This window comes from Chelonoidis abingdonii, chromosome 11, assembly GCF_003597395.2.
Source record: "Chelonoidis abingdonii isolate Lonesome George chromosome 11, CheloAbing_2.0, whole genome shotgun sequence".
NCBI classification, from domain to species: Eukaryota; Metazoa; Chordata; order Testudines; family Testudinidae; genus Chelonoidis; species Chelonoidis abingdonii.
Genome location: NC_133779.1, coordinates 5,671,202 through 5,687,880, shown reverse-complemented (window position 1 = coordinate 5,687,880; position 16,679 = coordinate 5,671,202). Strand labels below are relative to the sequence as shown.

Here is a 16,679-nt window from a genome sequence, read left to right as displayed (position 1 = left end):
CGAGCCGGGCGAGCCCGCCGAGCGCAGCCGCCTCTGCTGCAACCTGGGCCGGGAGCTTTACTTCTACTCGGGCTGCGGGCCGGGCCCCGGCGGCCGCGCCAGCAGGCGGGTGAGGGGGGGCGGGACGGGAGCCCCCCATGGGCAGGGTCCGGGGGGGGTGGGAGGACCCGGCTGAGGGGGTAGCGGGGCGTTGGGGGGAGCCCAGAGCATCGGGGGCGGGGGAGCGATTTCTAGACGGGTGGAAGAAGGGGTCAAGAAGAGGGAGGTGACTGGGAGGAGCAGGGGAGCAAGCGGATGTTGGGGGGCTTGGGGGGGTAACTGGTACAAGGATTGGGGGAGCATTTAGGTCACGGGGTGCAGGCAAGTTGGGGGGCCTGAGGTGAGCAAGTTGGTAATGGGGGGAGTAGGGGGGGTTGGTAACTAGGGCTGGGGGGCTGGAATCAGCAGATCCGCAGGGAAGGGAGATGGTTCCCTCTGGAAGCGAGAGCAGCAGGGCCCCCCAAAGTGCAGAGGGAATCTGGATGGGGGTAGATGAAGGGGGACCCTGAGGCTGGAGGGGAGGGAAACCCCTGGCAAAGAGGAGAGGTATGGAACCAGGAATCCTGAGGAGGGTTGGGGTGTGTGGGGGAGGTCCTTCCCCGGGGAAGGAGAGGGGGTTAAGCTCCCACAGAAGCGCATGGGAGCGTGTGGGGTCGGATTCCAGACAGGGAAGCACCTCCACTGCGGGGGGTGCTTGGCAGCCTCAGTGCCCCTGCACTGGGAGGGGTGCAGGCAGAAAGCGTTTAGGACAGAGTGAGCTGTTTAGCTTCAGTGAAGGCCAAACGTGGCAGTGACAGGCATCTGTTCACTTTAGGCATCAGCCCCATGCTGTTGCTTTCAAACAGCTGCACAAACAAGCGATGCAATCAACCCCTGCCGAATTCTGTGTTGGTGCTGGGTGCCAGGCAGCCGAACCACGCTGTGTCCCACTTCACTGCTCTCCAATCCCCCCGTTTCCACAAGATTTAGTAGCGAGGATGTTGCTGCAGTGAATCTTTCTACTGCGCTTTTCTGACATACACTACAGTGCAGATATTTGTGCAGCAGCAATTGGGATGCAAATTGTAGGTGGGGTGTGTGTGTGCGTGCTGACTTTAGACCTTTGAGCTTTTAATTGACCGTTAAGGGTGTTGGAGATGTGAGGGTACTGGGCCCATTCCCAGAGAGATCTTGGCAGTTGGGGCCAGACTGTGGTATCAGTTATTGAGCCTGATCAATCAAAGTACATTCAATGATGCAGCATCCTTGTGAGTGTTTGCAGCTTGTGTTAATGGCGGACTCTAGCTGCTCACACAGGACGGTGGCTGAGCGTGGTGCTTCAGACAGATAAGATAACTGTACACCTGAATTTAGCATCTTAGGTGAAATTGGGAGCACCGAGGTTCTTGATCTATCACTAGGACCATTAAGGGAGGCTGTGTGGAGACTGGCACTTACACGGCTGGCGCTCTTCCACGTCAGAGCCCTCACTGTGCCAGTTCTTTCTCGATTCTCCCAGGGGAGGGGCAGGGAAAGCAGAGCCGCTTGAAAGGGGAAAGGTTTGGCCTTCTTTAAAAGTCTTGTTTGGGATCTTGTGTGGGTTGAAGAGGGTGGTGGGAAGTGTTGTGGAGAGGCCTCCTGGGGGTTAAATGTAATTAGGGTCCTCTCTAGGGGTTGTGTAAGCAGTTAGGAAACGGTTCCAGTCTTCAATGCAATGTGATAACATCACTGGGGACGCAGATGGAAATAGCGTGAGAGCAATTGGCCGCTTAAGGCAGACTGAACAGCTGACTGGGAAGGGGACATGTGTTAGGCAAAGCTGGTTGTAATGCCTGTCACAGGCACGTCAGAAGTGGTCATGACTGAGCAGGAAAGTGGGGTCTAGTGCTTAGAGGAGGAAGAAGCTGAGAATCAGGATTCCTGTATTCCATCCCCCAGCTCTGGGAGGGGAAAGCGGCCTAGTGGTTAGAGCAGGAAGGGGCGGAGAGTTGGGATTTCTGGATTCTGTTACTGGCTCTGTCACTTCTTGACACTGAGAAAAATCACTTCCCTTCTTTGTCTGAATTTCCCCATCTGTACAATCAGCAGGATGGTACTGACCTGGGAGCTAGTGTCTGGGCCTCAGTAACCGATGTCTGTCCACACTCTGAGGCCCTTGGCAGTAGAGCGCTGCAGGAGGGAGGGGATTAGCTGTCCTGAACGGTTACTGATTTCAGTTGCTTCCCTTGGGGATCCTACCCCGAACAGGAGCAGCAGTGAAGTCCTCTGTTCCTGCCAGCTCTCGCAGTGTGTTCTCCATGCAGCGTGCTGGATCCTCTTCAGTTCAGGGTCCCAGTTGCTCTCTAGATCACAAGTTCTCAACCTTTTTCTTTCTGAGGCCCTCTTCCCGCCCCCACAACATGCTATAAAAACTCCACAGCCCACCTATGCCACAACAACTTTTTCTGCATATGAAAGGCCAGGCTGCCATTAGGGGGTAGCAAAGCTAAGTTGCTGAGGCTTCAGGTGGTGGGGCTCAGAACCCGGGGCTTCCTCTTTCTGTCCACGTCCCCAGTGAGTCTATGCCAACCCTGCTTGGTGGATCCCCTGAAACCTGCTAGAGGCCTCCCAGGTGGCCCCGAACCCCTGCTTGAGAGTCGTTGCTCTAAGTCCACTCCTGCAAAGCGTGTAGGGTTACGGGGGGGGATGTAACTGACATTTCCTCTTTCAAAGCCAGCGGCTTCTCACCCCTCCTGGTGTTGTTGAATTCCAGTCCCTGGATCTGAACAAGCCCATCGACAAGCGTATCTACAAAGGCACACAGCCCACCTGCCATGACTTCAACCAGTTCACGGCCGCCGCTGACAGCATTTCGCTGCTGGTGGGCTTTTCCGCCGGCCAGGTCCAGTACCTGGATCTCATCAAGAAGGACACCAGCAAGTTGTTCAATGAGGAGGTGAGATCCCCGCCGCTAACGAGCCTTTTGCTCCTTCCTTAGCCCGGGCAGGATTTCGCCCAGCCCCCCTGGAGCCGATGGATCTTGTGACTTGTCACCATCCTCAGAGCCCATCTGTGCTAGTCCTCAGACTGGCCAGTAGGGGGCGCTAGTCAGCAGTGCAAGGTTTCCCATGCTCCTGGCACCATGTCACATTTCACAAGTTAAGCAGGGTCAGGCTGGGAGAGAGTTTGGGGGAGGTTCTGTGAGGCAATTCTCTTCCCTCTGATTGGTTACTGAGCCCTGTGTGTTTCTAGGGGTCACTGGGCGCTCATGGGGAGCCTGTCATTATAAACCATCTTCTGAGGTCGTTAATGTTCTGTCCGTTACCCAAAATAACCCTGGTAGCGGCAGCAACCGGAGCGGGACTTCACAGCTGCTCTTGTTTGCATGGGTGATGTACATTTCTGTGGGGGTTTGTGCCTGATTCTCAGCTGGCAAAACACTCCCCTGCTGCTGCCTGGGGCTGCTAAAATCTTCCTGCATGTTTCTTTTTTAGCTGCAGGGGTTTTCAAATGAGGCTGCAGTTTGCACTGGGAAGGGTTAATGGTGAGGCAGAGGGCTGGGAGCAGGCTACAGGCCCTTCCACCTGCATGTTTCTGGTTCAGATCCTGCCCAGTTTGGGACGCAGTTGCCATCTGTCCCTTGGTCTGTATGCAACGAGTTGGGGAGTTCTCAGTCTAGGGCCCAGCAGGCCTCGTCACAAGCCACTGTCCCAACCAACCCCAGTGGAGCGGCCAAGGCCTGGACAGGCCCCAGACCTGAATTCCCCTCCCCACCCTGTGGGGCTCCCCCTAGGGAAGATCTCCTCAATCTGATCCTTGCTGTCTGTTTCCCATTGCCCCAGCGGCTCATCGACAAGACGAAGGTGACCTACCTGAAGTGGATCCCGGAGACGGAGAGCCTCTTCCTGGCCTCCCATGCCAGTGGGCACCTGTACCTGTACAATGTGGAGCACCCGTGTGGCTCTGCCTTGCCCCAGTATACTCTCCTCAAGCAGGGCGAGGGCTTTGCCGTCTACACCTGCAAGAGCAAAAGCGCCCGCAACCCGCTGGTGAAGTGGGCGGTGGGCGAGGGGGCCCTCAACGAGTTCGCCTTCTCACCCGACGGCCGCTACCTGGCCTGCGTCAGCCAGGACGGCTGCCTCCGCGTCTTCCACTTCGACTCCATGCTGCTGCAGGGTATGATGAAGAGCTACTTCGGGGGGCTGCTGTGCGTCTGCTGGAGCCCCGACGGGCGCTACGTTGTCACCGGCGGCGAGGACGACCTGGTGACCGTCTGGTCCTTCGCCGAGGGCCGGGTCATCGCCAGGGGGCACGGGCACAAGTCCTGGGTCAACGCGGTGGCCTTCGACCCCTATACCAGCAGCGTGGAGGAGGAGGAGCCGCCGGAGCTGAGCGGCAGCGATGAGGAGCCCCAGGAGCCGGCCCACTTTGACCGGGTGCGAACTAGCAGCACCCTGTCCCGCCTCTCCAAGCACAGCACCAAGAGCTCCCCCTCGGTGACCTACCGCTTCGGCTCGGCCGGGCAGGACACTCAGTTCTGCCTGTGGGACCTGACGGAGGACGTGCTGTACCCCCACCACCCGCTCTCCCGGGCCCGGACTCTCACCAACACCTTCAGCACCGGCATCCCCTCCTCGGTGAGCGGTGGGAGCAACCTGGCTGGGGAGCCGGGGGGCAGCAGCGGTGGGTCCATCCTGCCCCGCTCGCTCTCGCGCTCCAACAGCCTGCCCCACCCGGCCGTCACCGGCACCGCCAAGAGCCACGCAACGGACAGCACCGTGCCCTTCAGCATCGGCAAGTTCGCCACGCTCACCCTGCAGGAGCGCCGGGACAAGAGTGCAGAGAAGGAGCACAAGCGCTACCACAGCCTGGGCAACATCAGCAAGAGCAACGACAAGCTCAACGGGGAGCCCCGGAGCAAGCTGGACACGGCCAAAGTCCTGGGCACAGCCCTCTGCCCCCGCATCAATGAGGTGCCCCTGCTGGAGCCCCTGGTCTGCAAGAAGATCGCCCACGAGCGGCTGACGGTGCTGCTCTTCCTGGAGGACTGCATCATCACCGCCTGCCAAGAGGGGCTCATCTGCACCTGGGCCAGGCCTGGGAAAGCCGTAAGTTCAGCCGCCGGGGACTGCAGGGCTGCCCTGGGAAGGGGGAGGCCTGCACTTACTGATCCCAGAGCGGCCGAGGCATCTGCTTCCCCTCTGGCGGGCTCCTCCAAAGCCACTGGCACTCCTGGAGTCCTGCAGCCCATGGGGAATGGCTCCTGCCTGGGGGACCACACAGGGGCAGCGCTCTGAGCAGAGCTGGGGCGGAGGAGAGGGAAGTGGGAAAGGCTGTTCTGCTCAGGAGGGCATTTGGCACAGCAGCTAAGAAATTGGGGAGGGCTCCAGTGTAAAGTGGGTGTCAGGACCCCTGGGGTCTAGTCCCGACTCTGGGAGGGGAGTGGGGACCAGAGGTTACTGCAGGGAGGGGCTGGGACCCTGGGGTCTAGTCCCGACTCTGGGAGGGGAGTGGGGACCCGCTCTCAGACCAGGGACTGAGCATCTGGCTCTAGCTGTTCCCTGCCCCGGCTGACTGCTGCAGAAGGCCGAGTAACTAGACATAAACCTCTGCCAACGGGCCAGCTCGGCCCCTGAGCTCGAACTTTGCTCGCTGCAAGGGGTCCCCTCTCCGCTCTGCCCTTCCCGACGGTACCCAGTGAGGTGGGGACGCAGCACGTGGGGCAGCAGGAAGCTGAGCGTGTCCTCACTAGGGGAATAGTCATATTTAGGGCTGGCTTATGGCCACCAGCTATGCCGAGGCTGGACTCACCTCCGCTCCCCAGACCACCCTGGATGTCTGCTGCCCAGACCACCCAGACCTCCCCCGGCCTTCCTCCAGGGGATTCTGTGGGGCACGTCCCCTGCACGGGGCCCAGTCATCTTCCAGACAGGCCGAGTGAGCAAGTGGATTTTAGAGCTCTTAGCAAAATCAGCTGTTAGCGAGTCTCAGGCTTCGCTCTAGGGATGCTGCTGCCCTGGGTAACTCCAGTCTCTACCGCTGACTCGCTGGTTTGATTTTCAACCCTGGGAGCAAATCACTTTGTCTGCCTCCGGATTGACTCTGTGTTGGAGTGGCAGTGCGGCAGAAGCACTGGGGGAGGTGTCCGATTGCTGGGTGCCAACCGCTTTGAGATCCTCTGTCGAAAGGTGCTCCAGCTGTGGGGCGCTGGGAGAGACTTTGGGGTTCAACTTCTCCCACCGTTAGCCTTCCCGCTCCCAGCTGCTTTCCTCCACGCCCTATTCTATCGGAGCAGTGATTCTCCTGCTGCGTGTGTCTTGGGGGCCGGAGGGCGTCGGCAGACACTGCTCTGCAAATCGAGCCCCGGCAGGGCTGTGATTTCACTCTTGCTTGGCAGGGGTATGGATCTTTCGGGGAAAGAGCAGGGGGGCGGGGTGAAGAGCTTCATGACCTGTAGGGTGCAGATTTCTGAGATCTGCCGCATGTCGCTCGAGCCCAGTCACCAATCAACTTCCCTGCCCCACCTATGCCAGCTGGCTTTTTGCAGCTACCCTAGTCAGTTTCTCTCCGGGTCTAGTCAGTTTCCCTTCCTGCTTCTGCATGCCAACAAGTGGGGCCCTCTGCCTTCCTGAGGCTTCTGGGGAAGGTCCTAACCCCCCATTCTCAGGTGTAATATGAACCCCCCTCTTCCACCGTCTTCTCAGGCCTTTCTGTGCGTCAGGCAGTGCCCCCTCCGTGGTGCCAACTCTCGCCATATCTCCTCTTTTCATAGATTCTGAGGCCACAAGGGACCAGCGCCGTCATCTAGCCTGACCTCCTGTGTAGCACAGGCCGTAGGAGCATTAGCTCCTGCGGGAGCCAGAGCAGGTCTCTTAGTCCTGATTTAAAACCGCTCTTAAAGCCCCGGCTGCCGGCATCTCCTGGTGACCTGAGAATCACGTTTAAAAAACAAAAGTAAGTTTCTCGCCCTTGTGGTTGGGAAGAAAAAGTTGCAAACGTGAAAACAGGGGACCCCCAAAAGGCTCAGACACCAGGAGGCTAATGACCCCTCACCCCTGGTTATTTAAAAAAATCTTAGGAGGTTGAAGCGAATCTTGTGATTTTTGGGGTGGCAGGTTCCTGATTTCCGAGCACCTGGGGTTAACTTTGCCCTTCCCTGTTTCCCCAGTTGGAGGGGCATGTCTCCGCCCTCCCCCCCATCCTTTAAGTGCTGCCTTGGAGCACAGAGGTGTGAAATCGGGGATGCCTACAGCCACCCCCCCGCCCGACTGACACAGCCGCCCCCTGGGGTTCTGTGACAGGAACACACAACTGCCCTTTGTGTACGTCTGAACTGCAGCTGGCAGCGAGCCTCCCAGCCTGGCCTGACACTCGCACCGTGTGGAGGTGGCTCTGGCAAAGACTCAGACCCTCCCGACCTCCTGTCCAGCCCAAATCACCGCTGGAGCCGTAGTGCTGGGCGGGAACCCCCTCACGCCGGTCGTGTGGGAGTCAGCCTGGCATAGCGTGTTCCCCTCTGGGGCTCCCTTTCCACCCATCTCCGTGGTGGTTGTAGCCTGCGAGCAAAGGGTTCACACGCCAGGCTGCTGGCCCGTCACCGACTTTGCCGGGATACAGGACCGGTGAGTGATGCGCTTAAAACTCAGCAGGGCCCGCCTGTGCGCCCTGGCTCTGCTGTCAGTGAGGACATCGGGGCTGGGTGATCCCAGGGGCACCTGGCCCCTCTGCTGCCCTTCTTGAAATTCTTAACCAGCTCCTTGTTGCCCCCCCAAGCCTTGGGACCCCCCCTCGGAGCTGGGGGCCCTGTGTCCAGGAGATGGTCACCGGCTCTGAATCAGGCAGGTGGGGTTATGTGAACTCTTGGTAGTGCTCAGAATCCCATGGGCTGCAGCCGCTTCTCTCTGGAGCCGCCTGGCCCCTCTGTGCTGTGGGGTTGTTGGCTTCTCCCCACATCTTGTGCCAACGGGAGCCTGCGGCTAGAAAGCTTTGGATGTGCAGGGCGGCCTGGGGGACCAAGCCCCGTTAGCAGGAATGGGGGGGGGGGTCTGGTGAGCCCTGCCCTGGGAATAAAACAAGGGCTTCACAGCTGCCAACTTAGCCCTGATTTCACCCAGATGCCACAGCTGCTGGCGCGTCTGCTGCCTCCCCGGTAGAGGCGCTTCCAGTGGCTTTGGGGTGTCTGGGACCAGAGTGGGGGCTTGTTCAGCAGAAGAGCTTTGGAAGGCAGTTTCCATCCAGCCCTGCTCCTTGTAGCGCTCCACCCTCACCCCCACCGGCCGGTCCCTGGCTGTGCTGGGACTCCAGATGGGCTCGCGAACAAAGGCAAGCAATGGGATCTGATGCCCGTCGCCAGCCCTGACAGTTGCTCCGGGGTTCGGCGAGAGGAGCGAGGCGCTCTCGGTCTTACCTGTCGTCTCCAGTAACGAAAGTTCTGCCCCCGCATCAGGGCCACCCGCATGGCCCCCATCGCCTTCATACCACTGGGTGGGGGCTGTGGGCTTTGCTCCTGGGTGCCCTTGTGCAAGATACATCCCCACCCTGTGCCTCAGTTTCCACATCTGTGCAGTGTGGCTAATGATGCTGTCTTCCTTTGTAAAGCACTTTGAGATGGATTGTTGTTGTCAAGTGCTGCACAGACCTGACACAGATTGCAGGGGAGAGGGGTGTTCTGCGCAGCCCCTGCTGTGGGGAGGCGTTGTGCTAGGGGGCGTCGGGGGATGTAGTGCCAGGTACTGTGTAGACACTGACAAGGATGGGGGGTGGGCATTGTCCAGGTGCTGCACAGTCCCTGACAGAGATTGAGGTGTGTGTGTGTGCAGGGGGGTTGTGTTGGCTGCAGGGAAAGAGAGTTCCCACCCCAAAGAACTCACAGCTGGAACCACCATAGTACCCAGATAAAGCTCTGCCCCTGGCCACCACCCCCAGCATTGGGGGAAGGGGAGCGGGTCTGTGATGGGCTGGGCTAGCAGAGGTCTGCTGTTCTGGGCCAGGGCCAGGACTTAGGCGCAGGGATCGGCCCCCCCTTGGCTCTAGCCACTGCAAAGGGAATCAGTGAGGTTGGGCCCAGATCCTCCAGGGTGGTTCGGTGCCTAGTTGCTGTTAGTCTGGGGGGCGTTTGGTACCTCGATCCCTTTGCCAGGCCAAGCCCTGGTCGGTGCCTGTGTTTCAGTCCCTGGCAACAGGGCATTGGCCTGGAGTCCTGGGACTGGGGAGGTGTGAAGTCCTGACTTGTGGGGCTGGGTTTGCCCCTTTGCAGCCTCCCATCCCTGACTGTTAGTGTGGGGTGTCTGTTCCGCCCCCCAAGTTCTAACCATCTCCCCATTCCCTTTCAGAACCTCACCTCTCAGAACGGCAGCTCGCCCAGCGGCACTGTGGTATAACCCTGGGAGTGCCCGCCTCTCACTCGATGCCAGCCTGGCCACCTGGCACTGCCCAGACTCCAGGCCCTCGTTATTTAACGCTAATTGACGCTGCGTGGCCAGACGCTTCCCGTGGTGGTGAGCCGCTAACAGAGGTTTAATATATAGATCCCTGTCTACAGAGCACAGGTCCCTCCGCCAGCCCGGGCCACCCCCTCCCTTAACGTATTAATGGCCCCCTGTTTAAAGCGTTATGGAACTTCAGCTCTGGAGTGATGGGAGCAGAGCCGGTCTCCCCAGAGCCCTCACTTTGCACAACAGCCTGGAGTGCAGGAGCTGCGAGCGGCCCGGGGTGGGGGCGCTTTCTGCTGCCTCGGTTTCCTCAAAACACTCTGGAGTGGCCAGAAGGGCCTCTACAGGCCGGCACTACCTGCACTTCCTCTGCCAAGGGACGCCTACCCTGGAGCTTACACAGTCTTGGAGACCTGGCATCCTGCCCCTACGTGGTCACAAGCTACCGCCGGCGTCCCTGGCACCACCTGCTGCTGTCCCAGATCCCTTGCGGGCAGGCTGGGCTTTGTCCTGAGCCAGCGCTCGCTCTGGTGGCCCAGCTGAGGGGGAGCCTGCCTGCCTGCCTGTCTGTCCGTCCATCCATCCGTCCTCACCCTGCAAGGCCTCTGCGCCCACTACTGCTACTGATCCCCAGACCCAGAGGCAGCAGGGCTGAGTGGAAAGGTGCCCAGAGGGCAGCCAGTTGGCAAATCTCTCCTCCTCTCCTGCATGTGAACAACCCCCAAAGAGCTGGAGAAACTCCCAGGCTGCTGTGCCAACACCCTGCGTTGTACCCGTTCTGGGCATCTGCCCTGTGCCTGGGCAGAGAGGGGAGCCGTCGTCGGCAGTACCCGGCCTCCCCATGGAGAAGGGCGCTGCCACGCACCTTGGCTCTCGCTAGGCTCCCTGGAGCTGTGGGCGCTCACGGCGCTGCCTGGCTGCCAGCCCCTTCTTCCTGCAGCTGGCCACAGTGCCGACCCTCTCGACTCTAAAGCCTTGGCCGTGAGCTCCAGCGGTGGGTGCCCGTGTGTTGTACTGAGATCCTCTCCCTGAGAATGGCCCCCCTGGGCTCACGTGGGGGGGAGGGACTTGGCCCCAGCTGCCTGAGCAACAGCCGCGGCCCCCACCGCTGTGGGAAGGCTGGCAGGAGGTGCACCTTTCGCTGGGCTGGGCCTGGGGAACTCCTCACCACTGGAGCAGGTGCCCCCCCCGGCCCCCCCTCCCCCCCGGGAGCTGACCCAAACACCCTGTGAATTCCTGTGGCTTGGCTTGGCCTCGCCCCTGCTCGTCGTACACCCAGTGTGGGCCCTGGGAGAGCCCGGTCAGCGCAAAGAACAGTATTAGCCTTGGTGTCCCCCCCCATGGCCACTCACCTGTGCCCTCTAGCCCCCTCCCCCACAGGCAGCCCTCTGAGGCTCTGCAGGCACCCTGGGGCCCTACTACTGCTGGCCTTGGGGGCACCTGCCCACTGGACTCCCCCAGGTGGGGGGCAGGGGCCATAGGGAGTGGGGACCCCTCTGCCGTCTGTTCCCCTTGTGGCTGAATGTCTAAGTTATGGAGCTGCGGTTCTGCAAGTTCTTATTTATACTAAAGAAACGATTTTCACACCACTGCCCCCTGCCTCTGCTCTGTGTGTGCCTCCAGCTGCGCTCTGCGCTGCCTGGGGGGCTAGGACAGGGCCAGCCTGGCAGCCGTAGCAGGCGCAGCCCCAGCTCCAGCTCCTCTCCTGGTAGCATGGTGGGGCAGGCTGGGCCCATCCAACCACCTGGCTATTTAAAATAATTCGCTTTGTGTCTTCAACCAGGATCAGGGCCCCTTGGGCTGGGTACTAAACAGACACAGTGACAAGCTCTGGGCCTTGTCGCGCCAGGCACTGCCCAGACACACAATGATCGAGATCAGGGCCCTGTAGCGCCAGGCACTGCCCAGACACACAATGATTGAGATCAGGGCCCTGTAGCGCCAGGCACTGCCCAGACACACAATGATCGAGATCAGGGCCCTGTCGCGCCAGGCACTGCCCAGACACACAATGATCGAGATCAGGGCCCTGTCGCGCCAGGCGCTGCCCAGACACACAGTGACCGAGATCAGGGCCCTGTAGCGCCAGGCACTGCCCAGACACACCATGACGAGGTCAGGGCCCTTCGTGCCATGCGGCCCAGAACACACAATGACCGAGATAGGGCCTGTGGCCAGGGCTGCCAGACACACAGTGATCCAGATCAGGGCCCCTGTTTCGCGCCAGGCGCTGCCCCAAAGAACACCAACAATGATCGAGATAGCTGTGACAATGGCGCTGCAGACACACTGCCGAGATCAGGCGCCCATGGCGCCAGGCCTGGCCAGACACAAGTGGACAAGATCAGGGCACCATCGGGCCAGGCACTGCCCAGACACACAATGACCGAGATCAGGGCCCTGTCGCACCAGGCGCTGCCCCGACACACAGTGACCGAGATCAGGGCCCCATCGAGCCGGGCACTGCCCAGACACACAGTGACCAAGATCGGGGCCCTATCGAGCCGGGCACTGCCCAGACACACAGTGACTGAGGTCAGGGCCCTGTCGCACCAGGTGCTGCCCCAACACACAGTGACCGAGATCAGGGCACCATCAGGCCAGGTGCTGCCCAGACACACAGTGACCGAGATCAGGGCCCTGTTGCTGCCCAGATGCAGCAACCAAGATTGGGGCCCTGTTGGCATCCCCACCCCTGAGCTCTGACTGAACAGGTGGCAGGGACTGGCCACCCTCTTGCACTAGGTTAGCTGCAGTTGCTGTGGAGTGAGCAGGTCCAGGGTGGGAACAAGCTCAGTGCCATTTCCAGCAGAGCAGCCAGCACTGGCATAAACAGCCATTGTGTCCAGCTGGGAAGTAGTCGTGGGGGGCACAGCGGGCTTGGCACCAGCTGAACTTAACTGGCTTTCAACCCCCTGCTGGCTGCAACCTGGCCAGGGTGACTGGGGGAGCTGAGCAGGGACTTTCCGTGCGGGCTCAGGGTAGGAATCGGACCTGCCTCTAAGTCCCAGGCCAGGGTCTCTGCTGGGCTTTGGAATCGCAAAATGAATCTAGGGGGGGTTTCTCAGTGGTAGGGCAATGCGTAGGGATCTCTGCCCTGGCCACTGAGATGCAGCCACCTCTGGGGTGGAAGACAGCAGCTGCTGTAACAGTCACAGAGCAACATGACCTGCTGGGCCAGGCCGGGCAGTGAAACTGTCTGGGTTCAGCCAGGCCTCTGGGTGAAACGGCTTGGTACAGGGACAGTGTGTGTCCTGGCCCCTGGCCCCTGCCCCCCGCCAGTGCTGCCGGTGCCCCTCCCAACCTGGTGCCCCCTGCCAGCCCAGCCCTGCAGCTGCCCCTCACTCCCAACCTGCAGCCCCCTCCTAGCCCAGCCCTGGGCTCCTCCCCAGCCCTGCTGGTGCCCCTCTCTCCCGATCCGCAGCCTCCTGCTAGCCCAGTTCTCACTGCATGGGGCTAGCAGTGGGGTCCGTCCCAGCTGGGCTGCACGGCAGTGGCTGTTTGCTGGGGCTCAGTGGGGCAGCTGCTCCTGCAGGGCGCCCCTGGGCTTGGGCTCACCCCCACCCCCGCCCTGGAGCCTGACCGTGGGCTTAGTAGCCTGGGCCAGGCAGGGCGAGGGGTGATGTGACCAGTCTGTGTGTGGGGGCAAGGGGGATGGTGAGTGGGTGTACAGGGGGATGGTGGGTGTGCGTGGGGGGGGGTGAGTGGGTGTGCATGGGGCAAGGGGGATGGGTCAGCAGGTGCATGGGGCGAGAGGGATGGGTGGGTGCGTGCTGGGAGGATGGGTGTGTGTGGGGCAAGGGGGATGGGGAGGTGGGTGTTGGGGGGCAGTGAGCGGGTGCCTGGTGGGAGGGTGGCTATTGCAGGGGCATGGGGTGGGCATCGGGAGTGGAGCTGGGGGGGAGGTATTGGGGTGGCCGGGTGTGAGGGAGGGTTCAGTGTGTGCACTTGGGCCATTCCTGTGTCTCTCAGCTCCTGGCTGGTGCCCGCTGCCCATGGGCCTGGCCCTGATGCCTGTTGCCTGCCCCACCCTCCACCCCCCATCCCTCTGCCTGGCTGGGGGCAGGGGCGCGAGTGCCCCTTGCTGGCCTGTTCCCCACACCCTGGCCCAACCTCCACCAGGCTGCATTTGGCCTGTGGGTAAAGCCCCAGCATCCCCACTGGGGGGCACTTGTTTGGTCAGCCTGCTGGGCCCCTTTGAGCGTACTCCCCCCCCCCCCAGCAGGGGGGAGCTCGGCCCCAGTGGGGTTGGGCCCCAGGGGGCACAGCAGCAGCATCGCGCTCAGCCAGGAGGGGGCGCTCCTGGGCCAGCCAGAGGGGCCCGGTGGGACAGTCGCCGAGCCCCCACCCCCCCAGTGACTGGCCAACAGAGGCCATGTGGGGCCCAAATCCCCAGCCTATCATTCCGGCCACCATGGCAGATCCCTCCAGCCAGGCGGGGGCGCCCCAGGCTCAGCTCCCCCCATTGGTGCTGGGGTGGGCGGCGCTGCTCCCAGCCCCCCCCATGCTCACACACGAGGCTGGCACCCCCCGGGACCAATTCGGCTTCTTTATTTCCTCTCCACAATTCAGACAAAGCCTCCTGGCCGGGGCCCTCATCCCACCGCCGACCCCTGGGCCCAGCTGGCACCAAGAGCCAATAAATACGTGGGGGGGGGGGGGGGGGGGCAGCGAGGTCGGCTATACAATAACAGGTCAAAGTGCAAAACTGCCTTGGGCTCCGCGGATCCTCCCACCAGAGCCCTCCAGTGTGTTGCAATGAGAAGGGTGCTGTGGGGGGCAGGGAACCAGTGGGCTGCGGCTGGATGCCTGGGAGGGGCCGATGCCAACACTAGAAATAAATTACTCCTGGGTATTGCAGGGGTCACTGTCCCCCATCGCGGAACGTGGACCAGCAGGGATAATGATTTAGCAGCATAATTCACGCCTTAATGCGCGTGCACCCTCCTGTGCCCGGCTGGCACCCACTGGGTCCCTGCCGCTGACGGGGCCCCTTAGTCCCCCCCGACGCAGAGCTCTGCTGAACGGGCTCGGAGCTGGGCACTCCTGGGGCCCGTGCTGAGCGGGGCCCCTCAGTCCAGTGCCACCCCCCCGAACGGGCCAGAGCCTGCTGAACAGGGCTTGGGGTTGGCACCTGCTTGCGTCCGCTGCTGAGTGGGGCCCCCAGATCCCAGCTCCCCCCGCACTGTACGTCAAGCTCTTGCTGTAACGGCCATCCCGGGGCTGGCACCTGCTGGGGGCCCTGGTGCTGAGCGCGGGCACTCAGTCCAGCACCCCCCCTCCCCCGACTGGCCGAGCTTGCGCACAAACACCGGGGTGGCGCTGTGGGGGGGGGAGAGGGCACCCGGCAGCAGCCACCCACCGCTTTGCCACCTTGCAGCCTGTGCGGGCAAGGACGGGCAACTCCATGGGCTCCCTCGGCTGCCGTCTCTCACGGTCAAGCCCGGCCCCTCCGCTGGGCCCCTCCCCTTCCCCATGGAGCTGGGGGCGGGGGGCACGGCCGGTTCCAAGGACCCAGAATCACTGGGGCAAAGGGAGCTGGGAGCGGTGCCGTGGGGCTTTCTGAGAGCCTGCGGGGGCGGGGGGGTAGCGGGCTGCCCAGCCTGGCACCACCCCCTGGCATAACCATCACTTCACCCCCCCAGGGACTGGGGTTACTTCCAAAGTGACATGCCTTTTCGAACGATCTGGGGGCTAGTGGTTGGGGTAGGAGTGCTGGGAGCCAGGACTCCTGGGTTCTAGCCCCAGCTCTGGGAGGGGAGTGGGGTGTAGTGATTAGAGCAAGGGGCGGTGGGCCTGGGAGCCAGGACTCCTGGGTTCTAGCCCCAGCTCTGGGAGGGGAGTGGGGTGTAGTGGTTACAGCAAGTGGGGGCTGGGAGCCAGGACTCCTGGGTTCGATCCCCAGCTCTGGGAGGAGAGTGGGGTGTAGTGGTTAGAGCAGGGGGAGGGGTGGCTGGGAGCCAGGACTCCTGGGTTCATTTGTCAGTTCTGCCCCTGATTCACTGTGCATCCTTAGGTGCCTCTCTTCCTCTCGCTCTGCCTCAGTTTCCCCAGCTGACGAACAAGGCCGTGGGGTGGCTCTGTGGGAGGGAGTGGCGCTGGGGCTGGGCAGGGCATGGGCTGGCTGTCCCACGCAGAGGGGGCTGGCCAGGGTCTGCAGTGGGGAGGCCAGAGGGCTGGCAGGCAGGAGCAGACACACCCAGGGCCAGGGCAGGCCCAGGAGGCAACTGGAGAGATGGTCCCCTGATGGCAGGAGGGGCTCAAGCCACACAGCCTGGCTCCGGGTGGGAAGGGGCCCGGGGGGCTGGCGTGCTGGCACCCAGGCGTCCCCAGCTCTGGTGTGAGGCCTCCCGGAGAGGAGAGCTGCTGGGCACCCCCGCGGTGCTGGCCAGGCGGTGACGGGGATGGCAGGCGGGGGCAGCGGGGCGAGCGCCCGGCCTCGCTCAGGACGGCTCCCCCAGGTCCTGGCTGGGCGCTGCCAGCCCAAAGCCGCCGGTACAAAGGAGCAGGTATCCCGCCTTGGTGATGCAGGGCCTAGGTACCTGCGAGGGAAATGCACCGTCAGCAAGGGCACCCCCTAGCAGGCAGAGGGGGATGGGGGGCTGCTCAGCGGCTTCCCCCCAGTCCCCGGCTCATTATTCCCATTCCCCACCCCTCTGAGCCAACCGCTCCCCGCCATGGGGCCAGATAAGAGCCAGCGCCCCTAGAAGGGAAAAGCCCAATGTCCCATATTCCCTGCCACCCCAAGCCAGCCGGTCCACACCTTGGGGCTAGATGGGAGCTGGTGCCCCTAGACGGGCCCTCGCCCGCTTCCCACAATGTGGCATGTTCTCTATAAACACCCGTCCCACGGAGGCCAAGCAGGGCTGTCAGCGGGTGCCTCCTGGGGCTTGCTGGGGGGAGCCCTGGGGGGCCCGGATGGAGGGGGGGTCACACTAGAGGGGGCTGGAGCTCACGTGGGAGCAGCAAACGGTAACACATGGGGTTAGTCAGAGGAGGCAGGTCCGGGGGCAGGAAAGCACCTTAAGCCAAAAGTTAAAGCAGGTGGGGCCCCGGGGGGCAAGCAGGGTCAGATTGCAGCTCCCACCAGCACAAGTTGGCTTTAAACCAAACCCCAGCCTGAGCCCCAAAGGTGGAGCTGGGCAGGGCAGGCACAGAGCAAGGCACAAAGCAGGGAAGGGGGCACAGAGTTGGGCACAGAGCCGGGCAGGTGAGGAGCCAGGCAGGGGGCAGGGCAGGTGAGGAGCTGGG

The 16,679-nt window shown here is 62.1% G+C and overlaps 2 protein-coding genes across 2 annotated transcripts in view; one reads left to right on the top strand and one right to left on the bottom strand.

The window, feature by feature from the left end:
• DMWD (DM1 locus, WD repeat containing) overlaps positions 1–11,014 on the top strand; it is an 11,665-nt gene extending 651 nt beyond the window's left edge. The window contains exons 2-5 of the mRNA XM_032797957.1: positions 5–109; positions 2,771–2,953; positions 3,840–5,105; positions 9,330–11,014. Coding sequence (XP_032653848.1) covers positions 5–109; positions 2,771–2,953; positions 3,840–5,105; positions 9,330–9,377 — 1,602 coding nt within the window. The 3' untranslated portion in view covers positions 9,378–11,014. The remainder of the gene's footprint in view (positions 1–4; positions 110–2,770; positions 2,954–3,839; positions 5,106–9,329) is intronic.
• A 3,865-nt stretch (positions 11,015–14,879) lies between these two features.
• The window catches only part of LOC116835259 (uncharacterized), a 5,212-nt gene continuing 3,412 nt past the window's right edge, over positions 14,880–16,679 (bottom strand). Inside the window, exon 2 of the mRNA XM_075070502.1 lies at positions 14,880–16,005. Within this exon, the coding sequence (XP_074926603.1) occupies positions 15,361–16,005 (645 nt within the window). The 3' untranslated portion in view covers positions 14,880–15,360. The remainder of the gene's footprint in view (positions 16,006–16,679) is intronic.